Source organism: Mobula hypostoma, chromosome 2, assembly GCF_963921235.1.
Source record: "Mobula hypostoma chromosome 2, sMobHyp1.1, whole genome shotgun sequence".
In the NCBI taxonomy this organism is placed as follows: domain Eukaryota; kingdom Metazoa; phylum Chordata; class Chondrichthyes; order Myliobatiformes; family Myliobatidae; genus Mobula; species Mobula hypostoma.
This window is the reverse complement of record NC_086098.1, coordinates 81,671,577-81,684,366: the sequence shown is the minus strand read 5'-3', so window position 1 is coordinate 81,684,366 and position 12,790 is coordinate 81,671,577. Positions and strand designations below refer to the sequence as shown.

Here is a 12,790-nt window from a genome sequence, read left to right as displayed (position 1 = left end):
GGCTGTGATGCAACCAGTCAATATACTCCCCACTACACATCCATAGAAGTTTGTTAAAGTTTAAGATGTCATGCCGAATCTTCGCAAACTCCTAAGGAAGTAAAGGCGCTGCCGTGCTTTCTTCGTAATTGCACTTGCGCGCTGGGCCCAGGACAGGTCCTCCGAAATAGTAACATCGAGGAATTAAAGTTGTTGACGCTCTCCAGCTCCAATCTTCTGATGAGGACTGACTCATGGTCCTCTGGTTTCCTCTTCCTGAAATCAATAATCAGCTCCTTGGTCTTGCTGACATTGAGTGAGAGGTTGTTGGTATACATTCACTCAGCCATATTTTCCATCTCCCTCCAATATGCTGACTCATCACTACCTTTGGTTAGGCAGTGGTGTCATCAACAAACTTGAATATGGCATTGGAGCTGTGCTTAACCACACAGTCATAAGTATAAAGCAAGTAGAGCAGGGGGCTAAGCACAGACTTGTGGTGCAGCTCTGCTGATGAAGATTGTGGAGGTGATATGGTTGCCAATTCAAACTTGGGGTCTGCAAGTGAGGAAATCGAAGATCCAATTGCATAAGGAGGTATTCAGGCCAAGGTCTTGAAGCTTACTGATTAGTTTTGAGGGGATGATGGCATGGAATGCCGAGCTGTAGTTGATAACAAGCATCCTGATGTATGTACCTTTGCTGTCCACTGAGGAGCCAATGAGATGGAATCTGCTTGGGCCTGTTGCTCCAGTAGGCAAATTGGAGTGGATCTGAGCCATTTCTCAGGCAGGAGTTGCTATGTTTCATCACCAACCTCTAAAAACACTTCATCAGTGTGGATTCAAGTGCTGCTGGACAATAGTCTTTGAGGCAGGGTACCACGGTCTTCTTCGGCACCAGTAAAATTGAAGCCTGCTTGAAGCACGTGGGTACCTTCAACTGTCGAAGTGAAAGGATAAAGATCTTAGTAAACACTCCGGCCAGTTAATCGGCACAGGATTTTAGTACCTGGCCAGGTACCCCATCTGGTCTGGATGCCTTTCATGGGCTCAACCACCTGAGGGCTACTTGCGCATTTGCCTCAGAGACTGAAATCACAGGATCATCAGGGGCTGTGGGAGTTCGAGATGGTTCCTCCATGTTTTGACGTCAAAGCAAGCATAGAAGGCATTAAGCTAATGTTTGATTTAACATTAAAAGGGGTGACAGTATTCAAGCCCTGCCACAACTGTCAAGCGTCCTTTGTTGACTCAAGTTTAGTCAGGAATTGCCACTCCAACCATGAGATGGCTTTCTGAATATCATACCCTGGAGCTCTTGAAACTTTCTTGGTCACCAGTCTTGAATATTTCTGATCTGGCCCTCAGCAGACTGCGGATCTCGTGGTTCACCCAGGGCTTCTGGTTGGGGGAGACTCTGAATGAATTTATCCTCTACAGTTGTTTTAATAAAGCCCATGACAGCCATTCAATCAGATCCGCAGATGAGTCTTCGAACAGAGCCCAGTCCACCGACTTGAAGCAATCCCATAGCCACTCCTCTGCCTCCTGCGACCACCTCTTTGTTGTCCTAATATCTGGAACTTTCCTCTTTAGCCTCTGCCTGTATGCAGGTAGGAGAAGGACAGTCAAATGATCAGATTTACTGAAATATAGTCTGGGCATGGAACCTATATCTACGATTTCCTCTGGCAGTTCCACACCTGCAGCACTCTCTGAGTGAAAAAAAGTCCCCCTCAGGTTCCCCTTAAATATTTCACCTTTCATCCTTAATGGACAACCTCTAGTTCTATTCTTCAGTGGAAAAAGCCTGCTTACATTAACCCTATCTATGCCCCTCATATATACCCATCTATAATGCTCATAATCTTGTATACCTTCTCCATCTCCAACCAGTTCCTATTGACATTGAATGGCAAGGAATCACTGATTTCTTCACAATCAATATTGTAGTGGACAAGATATATCAGAAGATGAAGTCATTAAACCAGATCAGAGACTGGGTATTCTGCAGGGATTTGTTCAACTTCTGATCCCAAATGCACGTCAAGAATGGGGTAGAATATTCTGAACTTTAGAATATTGAAGTGTTTAAGGAGGAGATTGATAAGTATCTAACTAGTCAGGGTATCAAGGGATATGGGGAAAAAGCCGGAAATTGGAACTAGATGGGAGAATAGTTTACCTCATGGTGGAGTGGCGGAGCGGTCTTGATGGGCCAAATGGCCTACTTCTGCTCTTTTGTCTTGTGATCTTGCGAACTTGCCTGGAGGAGTGTACCTTTAACAATACTCAAGGAATCTCAATGCCACCATCTTCACTGGGAATGTTGAGCATTCACTTCATTCATTAACTTCACTCTGCGGCTACAGTATGTACATCAACAAGATGCTCTGCAGTGGTACAAGTAGCCCATCGTCAATAGAAGTTTGGGATGGGCAAATAATGCTGGCATTGACTATTGCAAGGATAAATATAAAAAGACACAAGTTGGGCTCTAAGAGCAACACTCACAACGTACTGGAGGAACTCAGCAGGTCGGGCAGCATCCGTGGAAATGAGGAGTCGACGTTTCGGGCCGGAACCTTTCGTCAGGACTAAGAGGTCATATGATGACCATTTCAATCATCCTGTATACACATTGCTCACCTCTGGCCCTTGAGCCTGCTCTACCATTCATTGATTATCATTAACCTTCTATCCCAGCATTGTCTATCCCAATCTTCCTCAATCTCCTTAAAACAAATTGGGTTTGAAAGAACTTAAGCCAGCATAGACCACTGCGATAGAGAATTCCAAAGGTTCACCACCTCCTGAGTGAAAAACCTTCCCACATTTCAGTTCACAACCACTACCACTTATTGGCAAACTAGCTCCCCAAGTCCGATACCTATACCCCTCGGTCAGATAAAACAGCCTTCCTACATCAAGCCCGTCAAGATCTACAATTTTGTACAGTATGATGAGCGATATCTGTTTACTCTTGATGTCTTATTGGATTATTTAATCACATGACACACATTTTGATTCACCTTTATGAAATCATTCACAGAGCTTGGGAAGAATTAAAAAGTAAAAGAGAAAAAATCCCATTCACTACTTACCTCAGTTCCCCAGTCTTTCATCCTGGCCAGGGCTAGTTCTCGGAGGTTTCCGTGTTCCACCCCAGAGCTGACTAGAGGCATTGGAATATCCCTGCAAGCAGCAAGCATGAAATGATCTACGACTCAGGCCCATTCATCATAGAACATAGAACATTACAGCACAGTGCAGGCCCTTCAGCCTACAAGTATGTGATAACCTAATCTAAAATCAACCTAATCCTTCCCTATAACATAACCTTTCATTTTTCTATCATTCATGTGCCCATCTAAGAGTTTCTTAAATGCCCATGATCTATCTGCCTCTACCAGCACACCTGCAGTGCGTTCCATGCACCTATCACTCTGTGTAAAAAAAAAACTCTCTGACATTCTTCGTATACTTTCCTCCAGTCACCTTAAGATCATGCCCCCTGGTATTAGCCATTTCCGCTCTAGTAAAAGCTCTCTGTTATCCACTCAACCTATGCCTCTTATCATCTGATACACCTCTATCAAGTTACTGTACCTCTCATCCTCCTTCACTCAAAAGAGAAAAGGGCTAGCTTGCTCAACCTTTCCTCATAAGACATGCTCTCTAATTCATGCAGCATCCTGGTAAATCTCCTCTGAACCCTCTCCAAATATTCCACATTCTTCCCAGAATGAGGTAACTTCAAATGAACATAATATTCCAATTATGCTGGGACCAGGGTTTTATAGAGCTGCAACATTACCTCGCAGCGCTTGAACTCAATCCCCCGACTTCATTGTTCACAATCTGTTCCACAAACACTTTTCTCAGTCTACAATAAAACCAGAAAAATCGAGTAACATTCAAAAGGTCCTACAGAGTCTGTGGGCACGATGCTGCCCTCTTGTCAGATGGCAAGCCTCTCTCCACAGACCCTATTTGACCAGCTGACCATATCCAGTATTATTTGTTTTTATTTCCGATTTCCAACATCTGCAGCAAGAGAGGTGAAAGTTACGATAAACATAGGGGATTTCAATATGCAGGTAGATTAGGAAAATCAAGTTAGAGCTGGATCCCAAGAGAGAGATTTGTAGAATATCTACAAGTTGACTTTTTAAAGCAGCTTACAGTCGAGACCACAAGGGATCAGCTATTCTGGAGTGGGTATTGTGTAATGAACTGGATTTGATTTGGGAGTTTAAGGTAAAAGAACTCTTCGAAGACAGAGATCATAATATGATAGAATTCACCCTGCAATTTAAGGGACAAGCAAAAGTCTGATGCATCAGTATTACAGTGGAGTAAAGCAAATTACAGAGGCATGAAAGAGGAGCTGGCCAAAGTTGATTGAAAGGGGACACTAGCTGGGAAGATGGCAGAGCAGCAATCTGGGAGCAAATCGGTAGGCTCAGGATAGATTAGGTAAAAAAGATTAGGTATTTTAAAGGCAGGATGACACAACCATGACTGACAAGGGAGGTCAAAACCAACATAAAAGCAAAAGAGAGGGCATATATTAGAGCAAACAATTGTGTAAAGTTAGAGGATTGGGAAACTTTTAAAAATCAACAGAAGGTTACTAAAAAAAACCATAAGGGGAAAAAGATGAAATCTGAAGGTAAGCTAGCCAATTACTCCAAACAAGATACCACAAACAAGAGAAAATCTGTAGATGCTGGAGGAACTCAGCAGGCCAGGAAGCATCTATGGAAAAGAGTATAATCGACTTCTGGGTTGTGACCATTCATGACATGCAGAATCTCCGCTGACTCCTGAGGAAGCAGAGGCACTGGCATGCTTTCTTTGCAATTATACATACGATGGGGCCAGTAAAGGTTCTTTGAGATAGTGACACCCAAGAATTTAAAGTTACTGACCCTCTCCACCTTTGATCCTCCAATGATTACTGGCTCATGGACCTCTGGTTTCCCTCTCCTGAAGTCTACAATCAGTTCCTTGATCTTACTGACATTGAATGAGGAGTTGTTGTTATTTCACAACTCAACCAAATTTTCAATCTTCCTGCTGTATGCAGATTCATCACCATCTTTGATATGGCTTACAATGGTGGTGTCACTAGCAAACTTGTATATGGTGTTGCAGCTGTACTTAGCCACACAGTCACAGGTGTAAAGTGAGCAGAGCAGGGGTAAAGCACACATCCCTGTGTTGATGGAGATCGTGGAGGAGATGTTGTTCTCAATCTGAACTGACTGAATTCTTCAAGTGAGGAAATACAGGATCCAATTGCACAAGGGGGTATTGAAGCCCAGGTCTTGGAATTTACTGATTAGTTCTGAGGGGATGATGGCATGGAATACCGAGCTGTAGTTGATAACAAGCATCCAGATGTATGCATCTTTGCCGTCCAGATATTCCAGGATTATGTGAAGAGCCAATAGGGTTGATAGTTTCTTGATTACTGAGGGTGCGAAATGTTATGGGGAGAAGGCAAGAGAATGGGGTTGAGAGGAAAATGGATCAGCCATGATGAAATGGTACAGCAGACTCGATGGACTGAATAGCCTAATCCTGCTCCTATGCCATAGAAATCAAGAGAAAGAATGAGAATTCTAAGCAAGCAGCCATAACTTTAAGGTGATGGGAGGATATTCCAGGGAGGATATCAGAGTCAGGACACAGAGTGGATGATGTGTGGAACACGCTTTTACACAAAGAAAATAGTGCTGGATACATGGAATGTACTGCCAGGGGTAGTGGTGGAGGCAGATACCTTAGGGACATTTAAGAGAGTCTTACATAAGCACATGGATGAAAGAAAAATGGAGGGATTTGTGGGAGGAAAGGGCTAGATGAATTGTGGAGTAGGCTCAAAGGTTGGCACAATATCATGGGCCAAAGGACCTGTACTGTGTGGTAATGTTCTATGGTTTATGTTTATCTTTTGTGACAACCAGGCAGTGAGGTAACAAAGAGATTCTTTCAGTTGGATGCAGGTGGAAGCTTGTTCCTGACTTTGAAAGCACTCTGCTGCTAAGTGAAAGGGTACCTCCTGTAACACATCAATGTATCAGCGTCCTGGCACTTCCAGGTCACCTATCCAGCTGGAATCCGAAGCTTTCATGTTGTGGCTCCAATGGGCCCTGTTACACTTGTCAGAAGACAATGGCAAGTCCCCCAGGAACTTAACACCTGTAACCCAGAGCATTTTAGTCCTATACAGGGAGGATGCTGCATAATTTGAGATGTTGTGCTTAAAATGAGAGCTAACAGCACCATCTTGAAAAATAAATAGGTCATCAAACCAGAAGAGAGTCCCAAAATGACAGCAGTCCCTCGAAGGGGTCATTTACACCGGGGAATACACTCTTTCAGTATCAGTTCAAGCAGATAGAGGAAATCATTAATCTGGAAAGATGAGGGGGAGGTGGTGCAGGGGTGATATATTCTTCCTTTTAAAATCAGTAATTTACTGTACTAGAGTTTGGCTGAACTTCCCTTTGGATTTAGCTCTTCTGTGCCTATCACACTGCAATGATCAATTCATCATCTTGAGCTATGTGTCTCACTATGAATCGCAATTTAAAATCCACAGAGCTACAGAACTGAAATAATGGGCTTCCTGGAAGCTGTTATTTCATCACACAGGTACTTGGAGAAAGGATGACCCATAGCAGTTCAAATGCATTGAAAGGCACTCAATACACAAGGCAAAATAGCGGACTTACTTTAATGTAGAGATATCAGAAAAAGGGTACAATTTATGAGCAAGAAGCCAATAAATTTAGAGTGCTGCAGGCACAAGTGATGTGAAGATATCATTTTTTTGCTTAGTCTATTTTAAGACACAATAAATTTGATTTCTCGAAGGGCTGATACTCTATTAGATTTTAAAAAGATTCAAGCATGGTTCACAGTACAGAACACAATGATTATTCTTCAACAGATTACTCTTTGGCCAGTATATATATTTATCATTCCCCAAAGAATAAAACACCCATCTAACTGTGCCAATATTGGTCATTACTGGAACCACAATGTACTCTTTTATCTCATTATGTCATGTGGAAATTTAATTTTTTTCTCTCTATTTTCTTTGATGTATTAAACACTCATGATATTAAAACAAAAACCTTGTGGATTGAAGCAGGGGTTTACAAAGAGATAGACATTTTAAATGAATGGGGAAAACTGTGGCAGATAACAATTCAATTTAGTCAAGTGCAAGGTTGTACACTTCAGTTCAAGAAAGAAAAAAAAAACAAATACTTCCTTAGTAGGAAGAGACTAGTATCTCTGGAAAACCAATAAAGTTAAGGTGCTGATATAGGTGCTTCACCTCAAGAAAGTTTAGAATACAAAAGGAAGATACATTGCTTCAAGTGTACAGAGCATTCAGACCACATCTGGAGTTCTGGGTTCAGATTTGAGCATCATACTCTAGGGAAGATGATTTTGATGTTGAAGAGATGTGGCACCATTCAGAATGACACTAAGAAAAGTGAGTTAAATCATAAGTACACAATGCATATATCTTTATATACAGAGAACTGAAAAGAATTTACCAAGTTCTTTAAATTATTTGGGTATTTAACAGGGTCAAGGTACATTTCAGAACAAGAGTGCTTAATTTCAGCCAAGAAATTGAGAAAAAAAAATCCTAGTGCATTTTTAAACAAAAATAATGGAAATAACTATCTCAAAGGCTAAGGACGATGGTTCTCATTTGAAATTTAAGATTGATACTGATATATTTTTGCTGATCAAGAACTTCAATAGATATAAAGGAAAGAACGGCCAATGGGGCTGATCTACAGATCATGTTTGCATCAATGAGCAACACAGTCCGAGGATGTACTGGAGGCAGCCCACAAGTGTCGCCACACTTCCAGAACCAACATATCTTGGCATAAAGCCATAATACTGTAAGACATAGGAACAGAATTACACCATTCGTCAATCAAGTTTGCTCCGCCATTTCCTCATGGCTGATCCATTTCCCTCTCAAACCCATTCTCCTGCCTTCTCCCCATATCTTTTCATGCTCTGACTAATCAAGAATCTATCAAAATCAGTCCTATGTAAACACAATGACCTGGCCTCCACAGCTGCCTGTAGCAATGGATGCCACAGATTCAACAACCTCTGGCTAAAGAAATTCCTCCTCATCTCCTTTCTAAACAAACATCCCTCTATTCTGAAGCTGTGCCCTCCGGGTCCCAGATACCCCTACCATAGGAAACATCTTTTCCATACTTACTCTATCTAAGCCTTCCAATATTCAATAGGTTTCAATGAGATCCCTCTTCATTCTTCAAAATTCCAGTGAGTAAATCAATCGCTCATTATACAATCACCTTTTCATTCCCAGAATCACTCTTGCCTGCTTTGAAAGCGTTCCAATGTCAGCACATTGTTTCTTAAATAAGGGGCCCAAAACTGCTCACAATACTCCAAGTGAGGCCTCACCAGTACCTTATAAAGCTTCAGCATTACATCTTTGTTTTTATATTCTAGTCCTCTCGAAATGAATGCTAACATTGCATTTGCCCTCCTCATCACCAGCTCAACCGGCAAATTAACCTTTAAGGTATCTTGTATGAGGACCGCCAAGTCCCTTTGCACCTTGGCTTTTTGAATTTCCTACCCATTCGGAAAAAAGTCTGCTTTTATTCCTTCTACCAAAGTGCATGACCGTACACTTCCTGACACTGTATTCCATTTGCCACTTCTTTGCCCATTCTCCTAATCTGTCCAAGTCTTTTCGCAGCCTCCCTGCTTCCTCAACACTATCTACCCCTCCACTTATCTTTGTATTGTCCACAAACCTCATCACAAAGCCATCAATTCCATATCATTGACATGCAACATGAAAAGAAGCAGTTCCAACATCAATCTCTGCGGAACACCACTAGTCACCAGCAGCCAATCAGAAATGGCTCCCTTAATTCCCACACTTTGCCTACTGCCAATAAATTAATGTTCTACCAACGCTGGTATCTTTCCTGTAATACTTTGGGTTCTTATCTTGATAAGCAGCTTCTTGTGTGGCACCTTGACTTTGGCCTATTTTATCATGTGCCTCCAAGTGCTCCGAAACCACATTCTTTTTTTTTTAATATAATTTTTATTGAATTTTCAAAAAGAATACATGAAAAAAAGAATCTACCCTCCCCCCCCATATATAGTCCTACCTAAAAAAGAAGAAAAAGAAAAAAAAGAAAGAAAAAAAAAAGAACCGCCTGGTTATTGGAAGGTTTCCACATGCTCCATGGGATTCAAAATGAATTTGGTATAATTATTCGTTACTTTCCCCAAGTGACCAAAGTCTTTATCGGAGCACTTAAATATGCCATCCTATCTTTTGTAAATAAGGGCGCCAAATATTCAAAAATGTTACATATTTATCTCTTAAATTATAAGTAATTTTTTCAAGTGGAATAGAACTAGCCATTTCATTATTCCAACGATCCATACTTAAATACGAATAAGATTTCCAAGTAACTGCTATTGTCTTCTTAGCTACTGCCAATGCAATTTTTATAAATTCTTTCTGATATTTATTCAATTTAAGTTTCGGTTTTATCCCTTCAATATCACCTAATAAAAATAATACAGGGTTATGTGGAAGTTGAATTGCAGTAATTTGTTCCAATAAGATTCTTAAATTTATCCAAAAGGGTTGAATTTTAAAACAAGACCAAGTAGAATGTAAAAAAGTACCAATTTCTTGATTACACCGAAAACATTTATCAGAAAAATTTGAATTTAATCTATTTATTTTTTGTGGTGTAATATATAATTGATGTAAAAAATTATATTGTACTAATCTAAGTCGAACATTTATTGTACTTGTCATACTGTCAAGACAAAGTCTTGACCAATTTGTTTCATCAATAATAATATTCAGATCTGTTTCCCATTTTTACTTTGACTTATGGGTTCCTTGTTTAATTGTCTGTTCTTGAATCAAATTATACATACAAGAAATAAAATTTTTAATTTTCCCTTTTTGAATTAAAATATCAATTTCATTAGGTTTTGGCAAAAACATTGTTTGACCCAGCTTACCTTTTAAGTAAGCCCTTAATTGAAAGTAACAGAAGAAAGTATTATTAGATATTTTATATTTATCCTTTAATTGTTCAAATGACATCAATATACCTCGTTCAAAACAATCTCCTATAAATTTAATCCCTTTTTGGTACCAATTATATAAAAGTTGATTGTCCATTGTAAAAGGAATAAGTCTGTTTTGGAACAAAGGTCTCCTTGCTAATAGAGATTTCTGTGTTTCATTATCAACATTTATCTTATTCCATAGATCAATCAAATGTGTTAATATAGGAGATTCTTTCTTTTCCCGTATCAATTTAGATTCCCATTTATATATAAAAGCTTCACGTCTATTTTCTCCTATCTTGTCTAGTTCTATTTTAATCCATGCTGGTTTTCGATCATCGAAGAAAGATGCAATAAATCTAAGTTGATTTGCTTTATAATAGTTTTTAAAGTTTGGAAGTTGTAACCCTCCTAACCCAAATTTACATGTCAATTTTTCCAATGATATTCTTGACATTTTACCTTTCCAAAGAAATTTTCTCACACATTTATTTAACTCTTGAAAAAATTTCTGTGGCAATTGTATTGGTAATGTTTGAAACAGATACTGTAATCTAGGAAATATATTCATTTTTACAACATTGACTCTACCTACTAATGTTATTGGTAATATCATCCATTTGTCAAGATCTTCTTGAATTTTTTTCAATAGTGGTAAATAATTAAATTTATATAAATTCTTTAGATCATTATCAAGTCTTATACCTAAATATTTTATACCATTTACCGGCCATCTAAATTGGGTTACTAATCGACATTGACTGTAGTCTCCTTTAGTAAGAGGTAAAATTTCACTTTTATCCCAATTTATTTTGTAACCTGATACCTTCCCATATTCATCCAATCTAGAAGATAATTTATGTAACGAATATTGTGGATTTGTTAAATAGATCAAAACATCATCGGCAAAAAGATTAATTTTATATTCCTCCTGATTAACTCTAAAACCCATAATATCTGGATCAATTCTAATTAGTTCTGCTAATGGCTCTATCGCCAATACAAATAAAGCAGGTGATAGTGGACAACCTTGTCTAGTTGACCTTTTTAACTGGAATGGTGTTGAAATTTGAGAGTTTGTCACCACTTTAGCTTTAGGGTTAGAATTTAAAGTTTTAATCCAATTTATAAAAGATGTTCCTAACCCATATTTTTCTAGTACTTTAAATAAAAAATCCCATTCTAATCTATCAAATGCTTTTTCTGCATCCAAAGCTACTACTATACTCTTCTCATCCCTTTTTTGTGCCAAATGAATTATACTGAGTAGCCGAGTTACATTATCTGTCAATTGTCTATTTTTAATAAATCCTGTTTGATCCATATGTATTAATTTTGGTAAATATTTAGATAATCTATTCGATAAAATGTTTGCTATTATTTTATAATCCGTATTCAATAAAGAAATAGGCCTATATGATGCTGGTTTCATAGGATCTCTGTCTTTTTTTGGCAATACTATTATAATCACTGTTGAAAAAGATTCTGGAAGCTTATGTATTTTTTCTGCTTGACGTATTAGTTCCATAAAAAGAGGAAATAATAAATCTTTAAATTTTTTATAAAATTCAGGTGGAAAGCCATCTTCTCCTGGAGATTTATTACTTTGGAGTGATCCTAAAGCTTCTTCAACTTCTTTTAATGTAAAAGGCATATCTAATCACTTCTGTTCTTCCAAATTCAATTTTGGAAGAGAAACTTGTGATAAAAACCTTTCTATCTCATTAACATCATTTTGGGATTCTGATTGATATAATTCAGAATAGAAATTTTTAAAAGTTTCATTTATTTCAAGAGGTTTATAAGATATTTTATTTGCCCTTGTTCTAATTGCATTTATTGTTTTGGAAGCTTGTTCTGTTTTCAACTGCCAGGCAAGAATTTTATGTGCTCTCTCACCTAACTCATAATACCTTTGTTTAGTTCTTATAATTGCTTTTTCCGTTCTATATGTCTGAAGCGTATTGTATTGTAACTTCTTATTGACAAGTTGTTTTCGTTTTTCTTCTGACATATATCTTTGAGATTCTTTTTCTATTTTTGTAATCTCTTTTTCCAATTGATCTAGTTCTGCCATATATTCTTTCTTAATTTTAGACGTATAACTTATTATCTGGCCCCTAAGATATGCTTTCATCGCATCCCATAATATAAATTTATTATCCACTGAATGAAAATTTGTATCCAAAAAAAATTGAATCTGCTTTTTTCATAAAATCACAAAAATCTTGACGTTTTAATAATATTGAATTAAATCTCCATCTATAAGCCACTTCTTCCTTATCAGCCATTATTATTGTCATTAATAAAGGGGAATGATCTGATAATATTCTTGCTTTATATTCCATATTTTTCACTCTGTGTTGAATACGCACTGATAATAGAAACAAATCTATCCTTGAGAAAGTTTTATGTCTATGGGAGTAGAACGAATAGTCTCTTTCTTTAGGATTGATTCTTCTCCATATATCAATCAGATTTAAATCCTTCATCAATGATAAAGTTAAATTTACTGCCTTCGATTTTATAACAGCCTTGGTCGATCTATCTAAGACTGGGTCTAAGCAAAAATTAAAGTCTCCTCCAATTAATATTTTTTCATGCGCATCCGCCAAATTCAGAAAAGCTTCTTGTATGAATTTTGCATCATTTTCATTTGGTGCATA

At 38.1% G+C, this 12,790-nt stretch overlaps 1 protein-coding gene across 1 annotated transcript in view; it reads right to left on the bottom strand.

Annotated features, from left to right (window-relative positions):
- The window catches only part of elp3 (elongator acetyltransferase complex subunit 3), a 124,000-nt gene that overhangs the window by 51,165 nt on the left and 60,045 nt on the right, over positions 1-12,790 (bottom strand). Inside the window, exon 11 of the mRNA XM_063071557.1 lies at positions 3,089-3,179. Within this exon, the coding sequence (XP_062927627.1) occupies positions 3,089-3,179 (91 nt within the window). The remainder of the gene's footprint in view (positions 1-3,088; positions 3,180-12,790) is intronic.